Source organism: Rosa chinensis, chromosome 5 (genome assembly GCF_002994745.2).
Source record: "Rosa chinensis cultivar Old Blush chromosome 5, RchiOBHm-V2, whole genome shotgun sequence".
Lineage (NCBI taxonomy): Eukaryota > Viridiplantae > Streptophyta > Magnoliopsida > Rosales > Rosaceae > Rosa > Rosa chinensis.
In genome coordinates, this window is record NC_037092.1 from 62,490,955 (window position 1) to 62,514,124 (window position 23,170).

Sequence of the window (23,170 nt, forward strand, 5' to 3'; positions counted from 1 at the left end):
CTCGATCTCTTCTTCGAGAAAGCTCTCTCTCGCTCCCCCCGACCCCGACCTCGACCTCTCTCTCTCTTTGACAAACCCTATCTCTTATTCCACAAACCCCAAAGAAAGCTCTCTCTCTCTCTCTTCGACAAACCCCAATGAAAGCTCTCTCTGACAAACCCCGACCAAAACCTAATTGGATCTGGGAAATAGCGAAGGCCTTCATTGAGACCACTCTGAGCTCGCCGTTGACCTCTACACCCAGGACATCGCCGTCGATCCCAACAACTCTGAGTTCTACTCCGATCGGGCTCAGGCCAACATCAAATCCAACAATCTCACCGGTAACAACCCCCTCTTTCTTGCAATTTCTGACGCCAGTTCTTCGTCGTCTTCTTGTTTCGTTTCTGAGACATAAAAATTGAAGGAATTAAATTGCATTTTTTGTGTGAACTGATTGGTTTGGGGTTTTCTTGTTCAGAGGCTATAGAAAACCTAATGGGTAGACCTCTAGTGTTCTTCAGATCTTTCGACAGTGGCGTGTTGTTTTTGGAGGATTTGAAATTCAACTATGGGTAACCAAGATTTGAATTCGAACATTGGAGCTGTGGATTTGGGATTGAAGGCAAAAATGTCAATATTGGGGCTAAGAAGATAATTAAGAAGGTTTCTGGGTAAGTTTTGATTCAAAGTTTTAGTCTTTTGATTATGGGTAACTAAGTTTTGATTCAAATGTCAAAATTGTTAGGTACCGGACATATGATGATCCAAAGCTAAATGTAGAAGTTTAGAAGAAGAATCAGGCTCGATCTCGAGTCCTTGAAGCATTAAATGCAAAGAGGGTGAGTTGAAGTTCTTTGTTTTGAATTTGGCTGCGTCGTTAACAATGTCGATTGAGCTCAAGCTTTCCCGGATTAATCGAGTTTATCGTCCTTCTGTAATTCTCTCTCTTTGAAATTCTTTATCATTATTTATTTTATATTAATGATGAAAGGTGATATTGGAATTTTCCAGGAACTGGTTGAGGGCAAGATCATAGTGAAGTCTGCGTCTTCAATCTCGCACTATGGAATTCGCATCGCGGTTTATGGATCTATCAACTTGCAGGTTCGAATTTCACCGTCCGTGTTATAAAATGAAACGTGGTTTAACTTGAGAAACTGGGTAAAGGTGGTGTGGTGAATTATAGGTTTCTTATTTTTATTTTTATTTTTGCTGTTGTGAAGGTTCGGGGAGGGACGGCCGGAGTTATAGAGACTTTGGTTGGTGCAGCCAAGCCTATTTCGATTCTGCGAGTGACATCTTTCTTAGCTTTTGGAGACATTACATCTTTTAGTAGTATGCTTTGTTTTTAATTATGTATGTATAGATAGGGAAAAATGGAGTGAAGTTTGATGTGTTTCTGGTGTGTTACTCTCCTGTTTTGGCTAATACGGAAGTGTTCTGCAACCAATTTGTTTTTCTCACTTGAAAGCAGGAACAAAATTGTTGAGCTTAGACCTGCTGGAAAGATTGCTTCAGGCATAACTGAGGTACGAATAACAAGTTGTTTAACTTTAGCAGTGCATCCTCTAGCCACTTTCGATTTTCCAGTTGCAGTAAATTATGGTGGATTCGAATTCCTATTATACCATTTGCGAATTAAAAGTTCTGTGTTTGTGGCAGATACCGTTTTCTATGCATATTAGACAACCAAGAGAAGATAACCTCGAAAAGTTCTATGAGACATTCCATGGAGGAAATATTAACATTCAGGTGCATCTTTCTGCCTTGGAAAGTACACATGTTCAGTAGTTAACCTTATTAGTTGGGAATGTATCATTGCTTCTGATTGCCTTTGAAATGCATTTTCCTTTTTCATACTTAACCGAGACATGATAATGAATTGTGCCATAGTATTTAGTGACTGTAGATATATCGAGAGGATACCTGTATAAGTCGTTATCTACAACAATGGAGTTCATAGTTGAAAGTGATAAAGGTATGTATTGACTATAGATTAAGATGCTATCTGATTTTATTCTGTGTGGTTTCATTTACATATATTAGTTAAAGTAACTTGCTTTCTGATTTTGTATTTAATCAGCTGATGTAATTGAGCGACCAGTTTCTCTAGAGATGGTTGTCTTTTACATTACTCAGGATACCCAAAGACATTCGCTACTTCCTCAACTGAAATTTGGTTTGCTGGTTACTTCCTGTTATATCCTATCTGTCTCTAGTTACTGTTCTTAAAAGTTTGGAGTATTGTCAGCCTTAGGGAATGCTCATTTTCTTTTTCATGATACCATGACTGACAAGAGGTATTGCTGAATAGGTGGATTTCTTTGTTTTTAACAAAAGTTTTCTTTGGCCTTTGCTTATTTTGTCATGAACGATACCTCTAAATTGAGGAAAGTAGGAGCAATGGTTGTGTTCAGCACTTGCAGGGTTTAGTTTTTGTTTACTCATGTGCATATATTCGGTTTGGAATGAATTATTTTTCTAACTTTCTTTGTTTTTCTGGTGGGTTTTGGGTCTTGCCGAGATGGTTATTTATGTAATTGAACTTGGTAGCTGCAAGTGTGTTTGGGTAGTATTAGAGATATACTGATTTGATAATGAGGTTTTGTGTACTGGTGTTAATCTCACTGCCACCCCCCTGAGGTTTTGTGTACTGGTGTTAATCTCACTGCCACCCCCCTTATCATATCCATCACAGAAAATAGTTTCTGCGAGGGAGAAGGAGAGCCCCTTTGAGTGAGAGTGAGAGAGTGTGAGAGAGAGAGAGACAGATTTTCATATATTGTTGTTTTCACCATAAATTGATAAAGCTGTGGCCTATCCCTCATGTCAGCACAGTTGACTTGATGCACATTTACGCAAGCGCACGTATCGTTGTCAAGATAGGGAAATATTATGCCCAAAGTTTATCGTACCACGGGGATTAGTGGCTAACCCACAATCCTTGAGTAATCGGAAATAAAGACACTTAGCAAACAAAGAAAAAGAAAAAAAAAAAATAAATAAATAAAAATGCTACTCTAAGGCACCAAGCCTTAGCAATGCTCGGCTTTGGTTTGCACCGAAGCCTAATCAAAGCTATGAGCCTAGTGATGACTATTTACAATGAAGTAGAAATTGTCACTAAAAATGTAATTTGCATTTCTAATAACTAAAGTGCAAGAATTTAAATAGAAACTTTAATTAATAACTAAATTAAATAAAGGAAGGAAAAGTAACAAATGAATATAGATATGGGATTGGTAGTTAGGGGTGATTCCTAACCCTAATTCAATGCTCTAGATGCTAATTTGATTTACGTGCAATCTATTAAAGATGGTAGAAGCCGTACCCAAGGCTTTTCAAGGCTCAAGGGTCGAAATTCCCTTTTATGGTATTCCTACTCCGGTTCAAGGGCCGTAGGAACTCACTTGACATGAATTAGAGCTAGTTCAAGGGTCACTAATTCACATCAAGAGGCCTAGAGTTCGAGGAATTAGGCAACCAAGCTCACCATAATTGCGATCAAGCTAATCATGTAGTGAACCATGCTTGTACTTCCCACGAATATTAAATCGGGGTTCTAGCTCTAAAATCTAAGGATGTCATCCCCTAAATTTTAATCTAGAATATTAAAACACATACCCAAGAGTTGACAATTCCTAAGCATGCATTCTAATCGATTATCACAAAACACAAGCATCCAATCATTAACAAATTTCATATATAAATAAAATTAAGCATCCATTACATCAAATTTGGGCTAGGGCACACAACCCTAACCCCCAACAAAGAAATTACTCACAACCCATAATTATGAACATCAAAGATACAAAATTCAAAGAGAAAAGATTATAGAAGTGTAGGAGAAAACAAAGGTAGCCACAATTAGCTAGAAAACTAATATGACTTCCCTTGAATTACAACTCCCACAAATACCTAAAGCTTGAATCTTGTAGCTCTTGATGAAATCTTGAAGCTTGTGTGAGAAATTCTATGAATACCCAAAAGAAAACTAAAACTATTATGAAAAATGGAGGAGGATAATGGGAAAGAGAGCAGCCCAAAAGGGCTGCCTCTGTTTTAGGTGTGGTGCGGCCGTCTGTTGGTGTGTGTCTCTAGAGGAAGAGATAGGGATTAATATATATATATATATATATGGCTTGCTGTTCGTGCAGGAAGAGTGAAGGATGGAATGGGCTGCCATGTGGCAGCATGCTAGTGGCCAAAGAGAAAACAATGAGGTGATGGTGGGTGAGCAGCACGTGCAGTGCGTTTTGGTAGTAAAAGAGAGAAAGAAATGTTGTTCCTCCTTGAATGATTAAACCCCGATGTTTAATTGTATTGATGCCATGTGTCAAAAGGATAATTAAGCAATGGGTGATTAACCCATCCTTCCTTGCACATGGGCACGTTTTGTTTTGTGCTTAATTAGACTCATGAATATATCTGAAGGTAAAATTTCACTGAAGTATCATATCTGAGTCAAACATCTTTGGCCTCCAAACTCACTGATCTGTTCTGCAGTTTCTGCTGTGCCTTGTTTCTGACCTCTGTTACTTGGAACATTATATCTGAAGATAAGAAGGTTCAGATCAAAAACTGTTTCTTCTGCATATAGAGGACATGTGAAGATACATCTATGAAAATTGTTAGCTCCAAATTGCTTGGGATGTGGAAGGGGTAGCTTCCCAAAGTCACTCGACAGTAGCTATCTCTGTTCTGAACTTCATGCATTGAACATTAAATAACTCGAGTTTGAGTGACTGGAAGGGGTTGAAATTTCTGCACATGACAATAGACATATAGGAGAATACCTCCACAAAATTTCAGCTCAAAGTACTATGTAAGTCAGAAGCTATCGCCATCCAAAGTCAACTGAACTTTCTAGACAAAAACTGCACACTACTACATTCTTGCTTTCTTCACACTTCCAACTCCGAACACCTCCCATCCTCCAAAAAAGATGGCTAAATAGCCTTATTGATGCAAAATAAACAAGAAAATTACAAAACTACTAGGGTTGCCTCCCTAGAAGCGCTTGTTTTTAAAGACCCCAAGCCGGTCTATAGAACTTGGTCTCTTCAAGGTGGCTCTTTCTTTCCACCACCACCCACACAAGCCTTAGTCGAACTAGAACCTCCACAAGATGGTGCAAGAAATTTGAGGTTCACCGGAGTGTTCCACTCAAGATACCCTTTCTTCTTCTTCTTTTTCAACCCACAAATCTCCTCTATTGTCTTGATTTGATTCTTTTGCTCCTCACTCAATGCGAGATCCTCATTCACATTTATCTCATTAAGAGTAGAAATTGCAAACACTTGGCATGGAGAGGAAGAATTAGAAACCAATGGCTCTTGGTTGTGGTGTGGGACTTGGTTCAATGGGCCAAAAATTCTATCTCTCTTTGCTTCATTGCCCTTGACCAAGTTAATAGAAAGCACACTTTTTACCACCTCCGGAGGATAAATGAGTTCAAGACTCTTGAGTAATACTTTTTCTCCCAACACCTTCATTTTGATAGTGCCCTTTTGAACATTAATTTTTATCCCCGCGGTCGCCATAAAAGGTCTACCCAGAATGATAGGTATGTCCTTGTCACAATGAGGCTCATCATCCATATCTAATACCACCAAATCCGCTGGTAAGTAAAACTTGTCAACTTTGATTAATACATCTTCAACAACACCCATGGCTCTAATGATGCTCCGGTCCGCAAGTTGCAAATATATAGGAGTGGCTTTAATAGGTCCAAGGTCAAGTTTCTGAAAAGTCTCAAAAGAAATAATGTTAACACTTGAACCAAGGTCCATCAAAGCTCTATCAAAGACTTTCTCTCCAATAGTGCAAGAGATATTGAAGCTCCCCGGATCCTTGAGTTTTGGGGGAATTCGTCTTTGCAAGATAGCACTAACCTCCTTACAAATTTCAAACCGCTCATCATTCTTTATCTTCCTCTTATGGGTGCACAAGTCCTTTAGAAATTTTGCATAAACCGGCATTTGTCGAATGAGCTCAATCAAAGGTATATTGACATTGACCTTCTTCAAAATATTATGCACTTCGGACATCAAGCCAAATTTCTTCTTTTTCCCACCCTTTTTCACATTTTCCTTTCTTGGCACATTAGGGTAAGGAAGTTGAGGCTCCGGTATACTCAAATCAAGAGGTGGATCAAAGGTGAGGCTCCCGGTGGTGCCCCTAAGGGTAGTCACGGTCCCACTAGGGTTCTTAGCCCTCAAGGCCTCTCCTAGTGATGAGTGGACCAGACCACTCCTATCCCTAGAGCTACCATGCACATGTAGGTCTTTCTCCTTATTTCTCCCCTCTTTTTCGGTAGAAGTAGACGGCTCAAAATCATGAGTGGGTCTAATGTCATCAAGAACCTTCCTAGAGGTGTCATCGGCCTTAGATGGATCCCTAGCCTTCGTGGCCTCACCATCTAATCTTGAGGCCAAGATATCCTCATACCTAGAAGTGTTCTTTCTCAATAGAGCTCTTTCCTTGCCACTATCAATAAAACCATATTTTCTCGCATCATTCTCAAAGGACAAGAAACCATAACCACTATCAAGAATAGCTTCTCCGGAGGGTACATTTTCTTCCCCTCCGGCTACCTTATCCACCCCCTTATTTCTTCCTTTTGCATTCAAAGTCACATCACCTACTCCATATTTACCGGAAGGTACATTTTCTTCCCTTCCAGTCCCATCCTCCTTATAATAAAAAGAATCATGATGTGTATGCAATTGATCATCAACAACATGGCCAAGAGGTACATTTTCTTCTCTCTTGGCCCCATATGAGTGCAAATCATCATCATGCACAAATAAAGGATTTGAATGGAAACTAGAAGATGAGGGCATGTATACATGATTATCATATACCTTTCCCGAACGTAAAGTGGTGACAGCATTGCATTCATGGACTTTTCCTCTTGGATTTGGCTTCGGTTGTGAAGGTAGGGCTCATTGTGGATGTGCTCCAAGCTCTTTTGCCATTTGACCCAATTGAACCTCCAACTTTCCCACACATTGTGCAAGTGAACTTTGACCTTGAGCGAGAATACTCAGAGTTTGATCGGTCTTTCCTTGGCTTTGTGTAAGAGAAGTATGACTTTGAGCTAGGGTGGCCAATATATCATCCATATGAGACTTCTTTGGTTCCGGTTGTGGTGCTTGCCTATTTTGAAATCCGGGAGGAGCATTTTGTGTAGGATTGGCACCTCCAAATGAATGGGAACTTTGTCCAAACCCTTGAGTATCATGTGAGGTTCCTACATAAACATTTGGAGCACCAAAAGATTTCCCTTGGCCTTTAGAATTGTAACTAGATGCTTGCTGCCCATAATGATTTTGTCCACCAAATTGTGTATTTCCATGACCGTGGGGTCCAAAAGATGAAGAATTAAGGCCTTGATTCCCTCCATATGAATAAGAACCACCTTGGTGTGCATTAGAGGACCCTCCACCATCTTTCCATGAGAAATTTGGGTGGTTACGCCAACCCGGATTATATGTAGTAGAATAAGGATCATTTCTTGGTGGCCTTTGATAAGAATTAATAGCTCTAACTTGCTCCTCAACAAATTCCGGAAATTGTGAAGCCAAGTGACAATCATGAGTGGAATGATTAGGGGACTCACAAATCAAGCAAAGATGTGAAGAAGTAACACTCTTGACATGTGAAGAAGACGAACCACTACCCTTTTGAGCTTGAAGAATCATCTCAAATTTCTTGTCAATCTTTGCTTCAAGCCTCTCAAGCTTGAAATTCATAACTCCATCATCTTTATCAACATGAGAAACATCGTACACACCTCTACCACGAGGCTCCATATCAACTCGGCCTCTAGATGTGGTACGGTCATCTCTACCTCCTCTTCTCCTTTGATGATTATCCCATTGACCGGATTATGTAGCCACTTCCTCACAAATATCCCAAGCGGCATTAGGACCTTTCTTAAGAAAATTTCCACCCGATGCATTGTCCAATCTCCTTCTATCATCAATAATCAACCCATTGTAGAAAGATTCACAAAGAAGCCACTTGGTGAGTCCATGATGAGGGCAACCTAACTCAATATCCTTGAAGCGCTCCCATGCATCATAAAAAGTCTCATTATCCTCTTGAAAGAACTTGGTCAAGCTATCCCGCATATAAGTAGTCCGATGATGTGGATAATAAGCATTCAAGAAGACTCTTTGCATATCGGCCCAAGAGAGAATGGATCTTGGCTTGAGCTTATGAAACCATGTGCGTGCTTGATCTTTCAAAGAAAATGGGAATAATCGAAGCTTCAAACCCTCCAAGGTTAATCCTCCCAAGTGCATAGTGGAACATATGGCATCAAACTCAATTATATGATCATATGGCCTCTCACTAGCCATGCCATGGAAAGTAGGTAGAATAGACAACATTTTAGGCTTGATCTCAAAGTTGGCATTTATCGGAGGAAGCACAATACAAGATGGAGCATTCACAATGCTAGGACATGAATAATGGCTCAATGGAATCTCCTCCTCATCTTGTGGTCCTTGACGCTCGTCACCCATATCTACTACTCGAATAGGAGACCTAGAAGGTGCTTGTGAGAGATGTCTTGGTCTTCTAACTCTCCTTGTTGGTCTTCCTCTAGGTAGTCTTTGCAAAGCACGATCACTTCTCAAATTGATAGGTAGTAGAGTGTCGCTCATATACCTACGAAGAACCAAAAAGAAATCGAGTATCTCAATAACCAAAATATAAGCAAGATAAGCACCAATTCAACTCACGAAAAATTGACAAGTAATTAGAGGGGTAACAAGAGAATAAAAAAACAACTAGTACTAAATTTGACTAAACTAACCGAAGAAATAAAATAAAATAAATAACAACTAAACAAAGAAACAAGAGATAAAGATAAAAATAAAAATAAAAATAAAAATAAAAGTATGCTAAAAGTGACCCTAAATGCCAATTACCAAGGGATTAAGATCCGAAGACCCTAATCCCCGGCAACGGCGCCATTGACTTGGTTCATAAACTCTTCGCAAGCGTACGAATCGTTGTCAAGTAAGGGAAGTATTAAAACCTTGATTATCGTACCTCGGGGATTAGGTGTTGGACCTAACCGAGATAATTGGCGCTAGAGTGACTCAAAAGCATACAATGAAAAAGTAAAAATAAAGTAAAATAAAATATTCACAAGGCACCAAGCCTCGGCAATGCTCGACTTAGCTCACACTAAACCTAATCAAAGCCACTAACTTGTAGCCCAAATGAGTTATGCACAATGGAAGGTAGAATTTTGTTTGGGAGTTTTGAATTGGAAATTAACTAAATTAAATGCAAACTAAAATAAAAGCAAACAACTAATTATCAAGTAAGAAATTAAAATTCGGATTTCAAATTAATGGGAACATGGGAGTGTCGGGTGATTCACACTAACTCTCTTGCAAATATCGATGTCAATTTCATAAATGCATGCATTTCCTATATGTGTTAAGTCCCGTATTTAGTACCGGTCAAGGCTACTAAACCAATTATCCTTTCGGTGTATCGATTATGCCGGTTAGGGCCACAATCAACTCTCTAACTTAGGCATTACGCCGGTTAAGGCCGCAATATCTAAAATTAGAGGCCTAGAGTGCAAGATAATAGAGACCCAAGCAAGCTTAGCTACAATTAAGCTAGCTAATGGTTACCACACTTAAATCCTAGATACAACAAGACCAATAAGTTGTCAATTTATCAATCTATTCATCACAATTGCCCACAACATAATTTCAAAGGGTGACAAAGCCTAGAAACATGCTTCTAAGGACCAATACTTTCGGATTTAAAGCATACACAATGAAAATTGCATTTATTAAAATTAAAGCATCAATATTTATACAAGATGAGTTAGGGCTTCACAACCCTAACTCCCAAAATTAAACTACTCACAACCCATACAAGAATTCATCAACAAAAGTATATAAAAATTATGAAATGGATAATAAGGAAGAGAGGGGAGAGTGAGCTTGGTCACTTCTAGCTATGAGCTAGTATGAATCAAGTAATTTCTTCACTCAACTACCCAAATTAAGTTGTGGTACTCTTGATGATAATTCCCTTGAGGTCTTGAGTATCCAATCTCAAAAGATTAGAATTAACAAATGAAGAAGGGAAGAGGAGAGAGTGTGAGGTGATGGGTGAGTGAAAAATGGTAAGAGATTTAAAAAATGGTGGAGAAAGAGAGATGGAGATGGGTTCGGCTGCTGAGAAGAAAGAGAAAAAAAAAAGATCTGGGGAGAGGATTGGGGTCTGCGGCAACCTTTGGTGCGGCAACCTTTGGTGCTCTCTTGTAGGGTTGAGAGAAAAAAAATGATTTGATAGGAGAAGAATCAATATATAATTATATATGTGGTCTCCTTAATTAAATGACCAGCCACACGTTTTGCAAGAGAGAGGAAGATAAGGTCATGCTAATGATGTCAGCAATTGAGAAAGAAAGAAAAGCAGCACGTGGTGTGCTGGTGGCTTTGGTTCATAATTAACCAATTAATTGCTTAATTAACCAATTAGTTAATTGGCTAATTAATTGATTATCTGCCATTTCATTTAATTAGTTCTCCCTTTTCTTCTATTTCTTTCTTTCTCCTCTCCTTCTTTTCCTTTTCCCGAGCTCAAACTAATGATTGTCACATATTTGCTTGCATTGATCGATTGACCATTGTTGACTTTTCGTCTTTTTTGTCGATAACTCCAATTAGCTCCATTTTCGCACAACTTCTTCCGAACTCCACAACACCGCTTATTTACTACAATACGAATAAAAATGGATTAATTACATAATAATTGACTTGAGGATTAACTTATTTATAGTATTTTAGACACAATTACATGCATAGAAATGCGTGTAATCAACAGTACAAGTAATCAATGGAATGGAACCAATTTAATACCCACGCACCAAACTATCTTTCATCCCCCCTTCTCTGCCAAAAATTCTCATACTTTTTGCAAATTTCTCTGTGAGATTCGCTGATGATCAAACTCTCTATGAGACGCGAGTGAAGAGGAGGTTTGGCCAAGCATATCTTAAACTTTATTTTCTTTATGTGCTTGCTCTGATGCACATAAATTCATAAATTTATGCTACCCCAAGCATATGATTGCATTCATAAATTCATCCCACAGTTTCCAGTAATTAATTATGTAATCCATTTATGTGCTTGCTCTGATGCACTCTTGTTTATGTGTTATGAATGTAGGAACTGATTACTTTTCCATTTCTACCTATGATGAAGCTATTCCGGCTCATATTGCTTTTCTAAAGGGAAGGGTAAGAATTCTTATTCAATAGAAAAGAGAGCTTCAAGTTTATACCCTTATATTAGTACAGCTGCTTGCCTGCTTCTTATTTAAACCAATTTTTGGTCAATTACCATTTACCAATTCCTAGTTATTACTTATTACTTTCTATCTTTTAGCAAGGAACCTTGTGAAAGTACTAGTATCTTGCTTAGAAACTAGGCATTTGCAAAATCTTCAGCCAACTATTAACACTGCAGTTCTCCCCTGCTCATTTCAGAGAAAAGGTACGTGCTAACTGCTATGTTAGTAGAATGTTTTTAATGGCTACACGAATGCAGAAGGATGTTTATGTTTGTAACATGCTCAATATACAAATCCATACTCATTTGTATTTGTAGGCAATGCAATTTCCAGCTGCATTGCTAGCACAACATCATATTTCTTAATCAAGGTTGGCTACTCTTTGACGATAGTTCGAAAGATCATGCAGGTATCTCTTTTGGGTGTCACTATAATTATAGGGCAAAATAGTACCTCTTCAATCTTATAAAAGAATTGTCTGCAAAAGGGAAACAGGAGTTCTTGAATAAATCTTAATTTGAAACAAAAATCATGTACCATGTGACAGGGAAATTTCTTACTTGTTTAAATTATCTGTTTGATGGAATCTGCTTCTATAAGGAAAGTCTAAGTTGAATTTAATTGAATCCAATTAGGAAAGCAAAGTCTTTTGTATCAAATGCTGATTTACAGTAAACTCACTTGAACATATACATGTTTTAATGCACCTTTTTGACATATATGTGTACCAAACAGTCTATTGGTTTCATTGGGCCTGGAGTGTCATTGTTGTGCTTGAACTATGCCAACACACCCACGGCTACAGCGGTACTCCTTACAGCAGCCTTATGTTTAAGCTCTTTCAGTCAAGCTGGCTTTCTCCTTAATATACAAGTAAGTTCCACCCATCCAATGATCATATTGAAAAACACACAAAGATGTTACATTCATAATTAATTAATCTAATTGCAAGTTTCTGTAGATGTGATTGATCATTCACTTTATTTCATGGTTAGTGCTGGAGTAGAACCAAATGTTCACACATATGGGGCACTGATTGATGGTTATGGCAGAGCTGGGGAAGTGGCAAAGGCATTTGGTGCTTATGGGATAATGAGGTCTAAGGTACTATTACACTGACAAACATTGACTTTGAAGCAGCAATTGGAGAACTTGAAGATGAAGATAATGCCGGGAAGAATCAGCTGCATGTTGATGCAGTGAACAATGTTATAGACGAAATAGAATCAGTCGATTTGACCCTCCTAGATGTGCTCCATATTTTGGTGTTGGAGTAGTATATAGTGCTCCTTTTTGGCAATATTGTCTAATACATTTCAGTACAATTATGTGGATTATAACAATATTAGATATATATATATATATATATATATATATATATATTGGAAATTACTGTTCATTTGGTAATTTTTGATTTCATTTTCTGTTGTACGTACACAATGTTCACAACAGCCATACAATAAAAACTGTTGTGTGAGAGTAATACAGATCACGGGTGCTATCAATGTTTTGTTATTCACACAACAGTTATAAAAAAAAAAGACTTCTGAATCACAATCACACAACGGGTTCTTAAGTTGCCCGTTGTCTGAGTGACGTTCACACGACAGTTAATGATGTCGACAAGCTATCGACAGCCTGTCGACATGCTGTCGACATGGATGCCGAGTTCTTCAGACGACAGTTCTCTAAATCATATTTCATCAGACGGCAGCGAGATATAAGACAGTCAGCTCTACATCAGACGACAGTTTTTAGCCGTCGTCTGATTCAATTTTTGTACTAGTGACATAGCAAATGTCAAATTCATGGTGATTGACCTTACAGACTCTAGAGGTGTTGGACAAGATCATATTGTAAATGTCAGTTGCCAACAGGAGAACGTATCATTCTGTATCGAGACATATATTCTGACATGATGATTCTTCCGGATCTTGGATCCCTTTCCAAATTTTCTCTCGAACAACGGCTAAAAAGAAAAAAGAAAACCAACGGCTAGTTGACATCAGCTAGCCGTTGCTGACGTCATGCTCCCGTCAGCATCAACTGCAGCCCGTGGGCCACCACCAATATGATCCATTTTTTTCAAGGGGCAAAGGGCTACTCAAAGTGCTATATTTAGCACTACAACCTCACCTTTGGCCCTCTATTTTGGCCTTTCAGCCCTTAGTCTCATGGGTTGGAGATGATTTGGGCTAAATTATAGCCCTTTAGCCCTTAGTCTCCATGGGTTGGAGAAGGCCTTAGTCCTTTGCCCCTTTAAACAAATGGGATCAGGAAGCTGTGACCCACAAATTGGGAGTGGAATGTGACATAAGCAACAGCTAGTTGCGTTGCTTACGTCAGCTAGCCATTGGTTTTTTTATTTTATTTAAATAGCCGTTGGTTTTGATTTTTTTTTATAGCCGTTGGTTTGCTTTTTTTATTTATTTATTTATTTATTTTAACTTTTACACTATAAATACATATCACCTCAACCTTCTTTTTCACATGTTCCTTCTACTTCCTCATATATATCTATTCTTAATCTTTCATTTTCTCCCTAAAGCTTCATACTTTTTTCTTTTTTGTTTAAACACTTTCGAAATGAGTTCTAATTAGTTCAATAAGTGGCAAGAAATTTTACGCACAGAAGAGGAAGAGGATGAAGAAGATGAAGAGATGGAAATGCATGCAACACAAGTTATGACGATGGCAGCTAGTTGGTTGGCAAATAACCAACTCCGTCCACAACCGCAATGGGGTGGGTCGGTTCCCAGGCGCAAATACATCCCTCAACTTCAAAAAATGATTCCATTTCGAATTCAACTTTATTTCATTTCGAAATCAACTTTATTCCATTTCAAAATTAGTTTTATTTCATTTCAAAATCAGCTAAAGATCTTTTTGATTACCTTAAAAAAAAAAATACAGCCGAAAAAATATTTTTTATCATAAAAATGATTTCAATTACTATAAGTAAAAATAAGAACATATATATACGGAGGCGTTCCAAAGAGGATGTCCGCACTTTCGCTAAAGTGCCGACGTCGACGTTGCAGCTCTACTCAGGCCGCGACAGAGCGGCACCGCTTGCCGGACTGAGGCCAGGGGTCGGACGGACCAGTTTGCAGTCGGGTGGAGTTGCTGGCGACGAGGTTGCAGCGCTCCCCAGAAACTTGCAGTTGCAGGTCAGGTCGCTGCCCAGAACCTGCAACCTCGATCTCCTTCGACCTCAATCGCTCCCCAGAACGGTTTGGGATGCCTCCGGCCTCTGTCCGGCAAGCGCTGAGCCGCCTGAAACGCTGCAGAACCGTCGACGTTCGCACTTTAGCGAAGTGCAGACGTTCGTTTCAGAACCCACCCGTATATATACATATATATAACATATCCAAAATATTAAAATATATTTTATGGCTATAATTTAGCTTTGACGGGTTAGAGATGGTTAATGTCACATCGATGAATAGTACAGAATTCAGGGCTAAAATTTAGCCCCAAGGCTATTTTTAGCCCTTTCGGTTGGAGATGGTCTAAAGAGACCAACCAATGCTTTCCATAAATTCAAATTACACAGAACTTTAAGTTATACTCATCGGATAGCTAACACAGTAATGCACGAACGAGTTTCAGAATGAATAGTAGTGTCACCTATTTGAGCAAACAAGCTAGGAGAGCATCAATGCTTCAAATTAATACCCCGAGGTTTGATGTCTTAATGGCTTTTAACCAAAGCCCAAATGATGTAATTATATAACACAAGTTTCGATCACAATGGAAATAGTGCCACTTCCAAAGTTGCAAAGAAGTTGGGGGCACTAATGTTGTTTTTACCCAAAGCGGAAATTAGTTATATTTTATGTTTTTCCTTTCAATCATCATATTGAACATAGAATGGATCACGTTATAGTGTTATACTACACGGGGGAGGATTCAGTGCACCGACGTGCACTTGCATCGACATAAATGGATGGTTAGATTATATTAAATACACTCTTAAATTATTAATTAAAATATTAATTATAAATATCAAGGGTTGAGATCATCTTATAAGTGTTGGGTCATTTACACCGTCGGTGCATAGAATAATTTCCAATACTACACTACCAAATTTATCATTTAATAATTACTCTTTTTTTTTTTTTTCAGAATTCATTTAATAATTACTTGGAATTGGCTTTGAGGTCTTGCAACAGGTTAGGATAGCGCCTCGCACCTTGTCGACTTGCCTCCATATTAAATTTGTGAGCAGGTCCCCAAAAAAGTGAGGAAAAATTAAATGCGGCCAACTAAAAGCCCATCAAATCCAGCCAGTCCTGGCCCAAAAGAGCCCATAAATTAATTTAATTAGCTTAATTTTATTTATTTTACACTTCCATAAATTGTTGAAAATAGCTCGGGTGTCCAAAATAATTAAAGAAAAATTTCATGGACTTGTCATGTAGTGCGTGTTATTATTGTATCCAAAGCCTCGTATTTGCAGTTTTCACGCTATTGGTCAACCAAGGAGATACACAAGTGACACCGGTTGACTAATTCGATCGGATTCAAAAATATAGTGAAATTGGCTATTTTTTTACCACACTCATAATTAATTGTAACAATCTCATCCAACGGTCGGTTTTCCCATTTTCTTTTAATTGATAGAAGTTTCTATTTGGAGTGTATGATATATGAATATATGTTTATAAAAAATAGAAAATTACACACAAATGATCTTTGAAATTTTAGTTAGTCATAAGATCACCTAATTTTTCTTGTACACATAAGGCCACTTGCCTCACAAATTATTTCATTCCTGATAATTTTACGCTCCACTTAACCCAATTCCATTAACCTTACATCGATCACAAATCTCTCTCTCTCTCTCTCTCTCTCTCTACCCGATCACAGTCTGTCTCTCCTCGACCACAGATATTCACGTCTTTGGTCTTCGCCTCCGATTTCGGCGACCACCGGCACGGCGCTCTCTCTCCTCGATCACAGATCACGTCTTGGTCTCCACCTCCAATTTCGTAGACCACCGACACGGTGCTTTCTCTCTCACACTCTCTCCTCGATCACAAATCTTCACGGCGCCGGCATGATGGTGCGCCGAGAAAATGGTGATGGTGATGCTCTGATCTGGTGCGCTCTGAACCGCCCTGCGCGGTGACTCTCTTTCCTCTCCTCCACCACCAGCCACAACCATGCTTGTAATTTCCAATCTCTCTCTCTCTCTCTCTCTCTCTCTCCCTCCCTTTCTCTAATAGTCACAGCTTCACGCACACATATACATGTTCATTTGAATTTGATATTGGGCGAGTTTGATGTTATTTGTATTTTAGAATTTTGTGAATCTCAGTTAAATTTTGGTCTAGAGCTATGATGCATATTAGGGTTTTCTCCCCAATTTGTTTGATACACATAGAGTGGGAATGTTGAATAATTATAATTAAATTTGGGGATCCTATCGACACATTGATTGGAAGTCTAGACTATGATAGAATTGGAAACTCTTTTCTCTGTTTACTGCATTGTTTGAATCGGTTATGTTTTACTGTAATCATTAGGATAGAGATGCTTTTGATAGTTACTATCTTATTTGCTAATTGTGATGAATGATTTTCTTATCAAATGACTACTGCAATTGCCCTTGAGGATGTGAGAAGGGAAGTCAAGATATTGAAAGCTTTGACCAGGCATAGCAATCTAGTACAATTTTATGATGCATTCGAAGACCATGATAATGTCTAAGTAGTTATGGAGTATGCACTGATTGCTTTGTTTTGTTTGATTATGTGATTCAGTTATGCATACTATCACCAACCCATTACTGGTGTAGTAGTTTTTTTACATGTGTTACAGTAGCTTTCTATTTCTATGTCAGTAGCTTTTAGATTGCTTGTTTTTTATTATCTAGTTAATAAAAATTGCTTGTTTTGTTGTATTTTTATTCTTGCAGAATTCTTCCCCTTTCCATTTGCAGTAGTAGATTTTGAAAATCATGTGAATTTAGACAGTGAAGTCTTCATTGACTAAGAGATCATTCGACCAACCAAAAATTGTTGAAATGAAGTTTGGTGCTGAAGGTGGCAAAGTTATGCCTATGGTTAGTGGAATGTGGTAGAGCGTCACAACAAGAAACATCAATAGTGGCCAATTGAAAAATGATAGTAGTATTGCAAAATTGACAGTAGCTTTCTACAATTATTGTAATAGATTTTCACAACTATGGAAGTGGCTTTTTACAACTATGGAATTAGCTTTTTACTTATTTATATCATTATTGAACATTGCATACTTTTTGTATCATTGAATATGTTTACTTTCCCTTATAGCAATAGCATTTTGATTTTGATTTTGGTTGTATCATATACATTACCAAAGCTTTGTTAGTCTCTAGAAATAGTTTTTGCTCTGCTTGGTAGTGTTGGTGTTGGTGAGTGTAACTTTTAGTATTGATGGGAGTAACTTTAGGTGTTGGTGGGAGTAACTTTTGACTTTTGGTATTAACTTTTATTATTGGTGGGAGTAACTTTTAGTGTTAGTAGGAGTAACTTTTAGTGTTGGTAAGAGTAGTTTTTGGATTTTGGTAGTAGCTTTTGATGTTGGTCAGGGTCAGAGTAGATTTTGTTATTAGTCAGAGTAGCCTTTGGTGTTGGTTACAGTAGCTTTTGGTATTGGTCAGGGTAGCTTTTGGAGTTGATGAGAGTAGCTTTTATTGTTAGTGACAGTATCTTTTGTTGGTAACAGTAGCTTTTGTTATTGCTGACAGTAGCCTTTGTGACCTGGGCGGAAGTTGCCGGAAATCTCACCAGATTAATTTCTATTGTTAGTGACAGTAGCTTTTGTTGGTAACAATAGTTTTTGTTGCTGATGACAATAGCTTTTGTAACCTTGCTAGAGGTTGCCGGAAATCTCACCAGAGTAGCTTTTGTTGGTAACAATAGCTTTTGTTGCTGATGACAATAGCTTTTGTAACCTTGCTAGAGGTTGCCGGAAATCTCACCAGAGTAGCTTTTGTTGCTAGTAACAGTAGCTTTTGTGACCTTGCCGGAGGTTGCCGGAAATCTCACCAGAGTAGCTTTTGTTGCTAATGACAGTAGTTTTTTATGCTAGTGACAGTAGCTTTTATGGTAGTCGGAGTTCGCCGGAGACCTCGCCGGAGAAGAGAGAGAATGATTGTTAACTTTTTACTATAGTGGCATTTATGTAAATATGTTAATTTTTATATCTAAAATTTAACACCCTTTTTAATCTAGTGTACTTATGAGGAAAAAAAAATAATTGGTGGCCTTATAGCTAAAAAAAACATTCAAATATGCACTTGTATGTAATTAACTCACTGGACCCGAGGCCTATTCAGATGGAAGAATAACATTTCAAATTATTTTAAAAAAAAAAATTATAGTGAAAAAAAAACACAGTTCAATGAAGAATTGAAGATGCCTTCGCAGGATAAAGTGACGTGCAGACGGAATGTATATATGGAGCAATATTTAAAGGAAAATGGAATAATATATCAAATTACTTGATGGTGAAGTACAGTAGTATCGGTACCTCAATAAGTGAATTCATGGTTTCCAAATTGTCTTTTGTACCAACAAGTCTGATCGAGGTGGATAAATTGGAGAAAAAATCCAATATACAAATAGTACGTAGAACACTAGCTTAATTTCTTTGCAAAAGAAAATATATATTGCTTTGGCGTGGTCTGAGTATCATTGGGTGAAACCTTCATTCCCTTATTTCAAATTAAACGTGGATGGTGCGGTTGATCAGCATGCTAGTTTACATGATTTGGGAGCATTATTGCGGCACGAAAAGGATGAGCTTTTGATGGGGTTGTCGAAGGGATTAATGGCTAGCTGTTTCAATCCTAAATCTACAAAACTCTATGCTACGGTTTTGGGACTTCAAGCTTCTCTACAGGCAGGTTTTCAATCATCTTCCATCAATCTAAAAATGGATGCTTTCGCGATTATTCAAGATTTACTCGGAGGGAGGAGAACCGACCGATCTGTAGATCGTAGGTGCTTTAGTGGAAGAAATGAAGTCTTTGTTTTACTTCATCTGTTCGGTTATCTGTGCATTTATTCATAGGAATTGTAATCAATTGTAGCACATACTTTAGCTAAAACCGTATCTTGTATCCTACATTTTAATCTTGGGTAGATTTTTTTTTTTGATGGTAAGAGGTCAGCCCTTTCATTAATATTCAGCAAGCAGTATAAAAACGAAACACCCCTATGGGGTCGACAGAAAGAATCGTTCCTTAGAACCTCATGAACCCTATTCTAGCAGAATAAAATCCCAGAAATCCCTAGTACACCTACCTTTTGGAAAATTCACGCACTTTTATTCTAACAAAAACCTAGACACCTCGAAGCTTACATAAAATGGTTCCAACTAAGGCACTGGTTTTTGCGACCCAAACAAAAATTAAACGGCACTATGGGCCATAGAGACCCACAACATCCAATCCTCTAGCAATAGGGTAATCCAGCCCCAATCCCTAGCAGACAGAGTCCAAGCCGGAAGTTGTAGGACCCAGCCCACCCACTTCCAGCCATACCACAAACCCTCCAAACAGCCCCAGGCCCAGCTGGCCCAATAGGGCGAAATTGCTAAGGGAACCCCAAGCACTCCGTCACAGCCGTCCAATCTGCCGCCGCCACCCCCATGGATCGCCACCCTAAAGGGATCAGATTCCGAACAGAAACCATCGTCGCCTCCAGCCAAAGTACCACCTCCACCATCGAAGACCTGATACTCCGCCGTCTTGAAGCAAAGGCAGCCCACTGCTCCATTACCAACGTCGGAAGACAACGAGAAACTGGAGCAGAAGACGAAGCCAGCAGCTCGCCTAGATTCCTCATTTGGATGTACACAGCCCTGCCACCAAGCCTTACCACCTCCAACAGAATCAAGTTGGCCGCCGCTTTGGACGCTACCACCACCATCAGTGTCAACGGGACCATCAAACCAGATCTGATGGTGATCAAGGGTAGATCCCTCATCACCACCAAACCAGATCTCACCATCTTCACTCGGCCCCGATCGAGACAGCCGGTCGACCCACCAAGCAAAATCATCAAGATCGACATCACCCTCGCCACCAAAACTCGAAACTACCATAGGAACATCGTCACCAAAAGCAACGAAGAAGAGAAGAATCAGCCAGAGAATGGCCATGGCCTCTATTGGCAAGCAATAAAGGAAGTCGGAGAAGCCGCCGCCGTAAAGGAGAGGTTTCTCAACCCTAGCAGAGAGGCGGCTAGGTCATCTAATACGAGGTTTGAATCTCTTGTATTAATTTTTGGTAAATCTTGGGTAGATGATAGACCTCATTGGTTATTCAATATACTTATATCTAATGTATTTAACTCAATTGCGTAATAAAATGCATTCTCTCTTTCTCAAAAAAAAAAAAAGAAAAAAAATATGTATATGTTTGTCAATTTCTAAATATTAAGCCTAAAATATTTTTAATATGTAAAAATTGTTATTAAATTTGCGTATAATTCTTAAGACTTCAATAGTGGCTGCATGAACGGAATTTTAAATTTATTATCATTGTTCATATTTTTGAAAACAATCATTAAAGTACACATACTTTTGGATAAGAAAATACTATATAGGTATTCAACTCGTTTTATTACCTAATGTATTGAGCAGTGCTTAATGTTTATTGAGGTTGCTGCACCTTCATCCTGTCATCTTTTTGTCGGGTCTCAATTCCCACGGGTTTGGCCCGTGTTCACGCCGCTCTCCGCTTTTGGGAGGGAGATGGGTGGCGGTGTTGTGGTTTGGGGGACCCAAACCAGATTTGGGATCCCGGCCCTATTGTCTGGTGGCGGTTGGTTGCTGTGCGTCAAGTGCTTGGACGTAAGAGTTCGTCTTGGCTTCAGGAGGTGTCGAGGATGCAGGGTCCCCAGGTCAAGGTGCTACGACTGACGATGGTGCCAAGTCCTCCTAGTGAAGGGTCTTCCGATCTATGGCTTGGCAGAATAGGACAAGGTGTGCTGGGGCTAATTGAGGTTGGTGGTGGCGGCGCTGTGGATTCTTCCACTGCCGACTTTCGACGGCTGCAATGGGAGTGCAGACGTTTGCGTGTCCAGAGAAGGTCTGCTTTGGCAGATTTGATTTTTGGGCCTGGGCAAGATTCAAATCCGGATCTTGGATCCGAGACAGCTATTCATATTGATCTGGTATTGGTTCTGGTTCTTAGGAGCTCGTTTGCTAATTTTCGAGTTTTTGACACCCTCAGTTACTTTCGGACTCCTGGTGAGTGATTCAGCTCTCCTAGATGATCATATCACCGGTTACCTTTACACTACTCTCGTGACATATGCAGTGCAACGATGTCGTTCGGCATCAAGTCACATCCTGGTTACCTTCCATTCTAGATGCATATGTGCATATGCATCTTGTTATCTTTTATTGTTTTTTCTTCATTATAGATGCGTTTGTGCATCTTGCTATGCTTTTTTGTTTTCTTTCGATGCTTATGCATTGCTCCATGTACTCCTTAGTTTTCATCTAATATAGTTTGTCGTCTTTCCCCTAAAAAAAAAAAATGTTTATTGAGGTCAGACGACAGCCATGTAATTATTTTCATCTGATAAAATTACAAAGCCATGTTCCGGACAGTACCTGAAGTCATATAGCCTTTTATTTAGGTATTTTGGTGATTTGGTCCGGTACTATTATTGTACGTATGACCCCATTAATGTTGCTATAGCTAGGCCACGGTCCAATTAACGTCCACAACCCCTATATCTTGGTCAGGTCCCAAAGAGTCCCACACAGCCGCATACCCGGCGCCAATATTTGCTCCCACACGGCGGCTGACCTGCATGCTCTCTATCACAACAATGAAGCGAATCACATTCGTCCGCTATTTTTGCCTCTACACTCCTCCCATCACTTGCCGTGATTCTAGTAATGGAACTAGAAAGTTATTTCGGGGGGCTAAAAAAAAATTATTTATAAAAATACATAAAATATATTTATTCTATTTCATTAAGAGTGTAGATATTAAAGTATGTATTAATGTTTTTCTTTCAAATTTGATTCCTTAACATGCATTTTTCGTTCTCTAAAGCACTAATTATTAGGTTGAAATCTCATACATCAAAGAATTTATTAATATTTTCCTTTTAACAAAGTATATAAAATAAAGTAATTGGGGGGGGGGGGGGGGGGGGGGGGACAATTCCTAGGTTCACCCTTAGAGTGAACGAGCATATTGACCCCCATTGTCGATTAACATACTTTTACTTAATAAATTTATAATTCAACTGTCAATATCTTAAATTGGCATTTAAAGATCATCTCTGTAAAAAATCAATTGAATCAAAAATCATTTAATTATCTAATTGAATCAAACAAATTGATGGTTCTAACAGCACTTACCAACTATTATGATGAACCATCCATGTATTGGAGGCAGAACATAATTACTTTTCAGACAATTCCTAGGTTCACCCCTAGAGTGAACGAGCATATTTACCCCCATTGTCGATTAATATGCTTTTACTTAATAAATTTATAATCCAACGGTCAATATCTTTGTTAATATTAGAATCGAAGGCTCTAGTTAGCTTTAGAGAGAAAATGAGACACGAGAAGTATAGTGGTTCGTCTCCCGCCTTAGCGGTAGACTACGTCTACTTAAATATTTAACTATGTGTGTTGGGCCGCAATTATATGAGGATGTAATGGGATGATGTTTAAGTGGGAGGAGGGGTCCCTTTTATAAGGAATGGAGTCATTCTCCTTGACATGTTTTCCAATGTGGGATGCAAAATAACTATTCTAGTCTAGAAAGCCATATTATGAAGACAACTTGGCAAGGCCGGAAAGGTGGCTTCCCGGAGAGGTC

General features: G+C 38.8%; 1 protein-coding gene and 1 pseudogene across 1 annotated transcript; both read left to right on the top strand.

Annotated features, from left to right (window-relative positions):
• The first annotated feature begins 521 nt into the window (after positions 1 to 521).
• Positions 522 to 2,214, top strand: LOC112163810 (vacuolar protein sorting-associated protein 26C-like). The gene is made up of 8 exons (XM_024300068.2): positions 522 to 653; positions 728 to 916; positions 994 to 1,086; positions 1,206 to 1,270; positions 1,457 to 1,511; positions 1,645 to 1,734; positions 1,876 to 1,960; positions 2,066 to 2,214. Exons 2-8 carry the CDS (start codon positions 866 to 868, stop codon positions 2,212 to 2,214), a joined length of 588 nt encoding a protein of 195 aa, XP_024155836.1. The 5' UTR covers positions 522 to 653; positions 728 to 865.
• A 5,802-nt stretch (positions 2,215 to 8,016) lies between these two features.
• On the top strand, positions 8,017 to 8,129 carry LOC112168503 (annotated as a pseudogene).
• Positions 8,130 to 23,170: the final 15,041 nt, after the last annotated feature.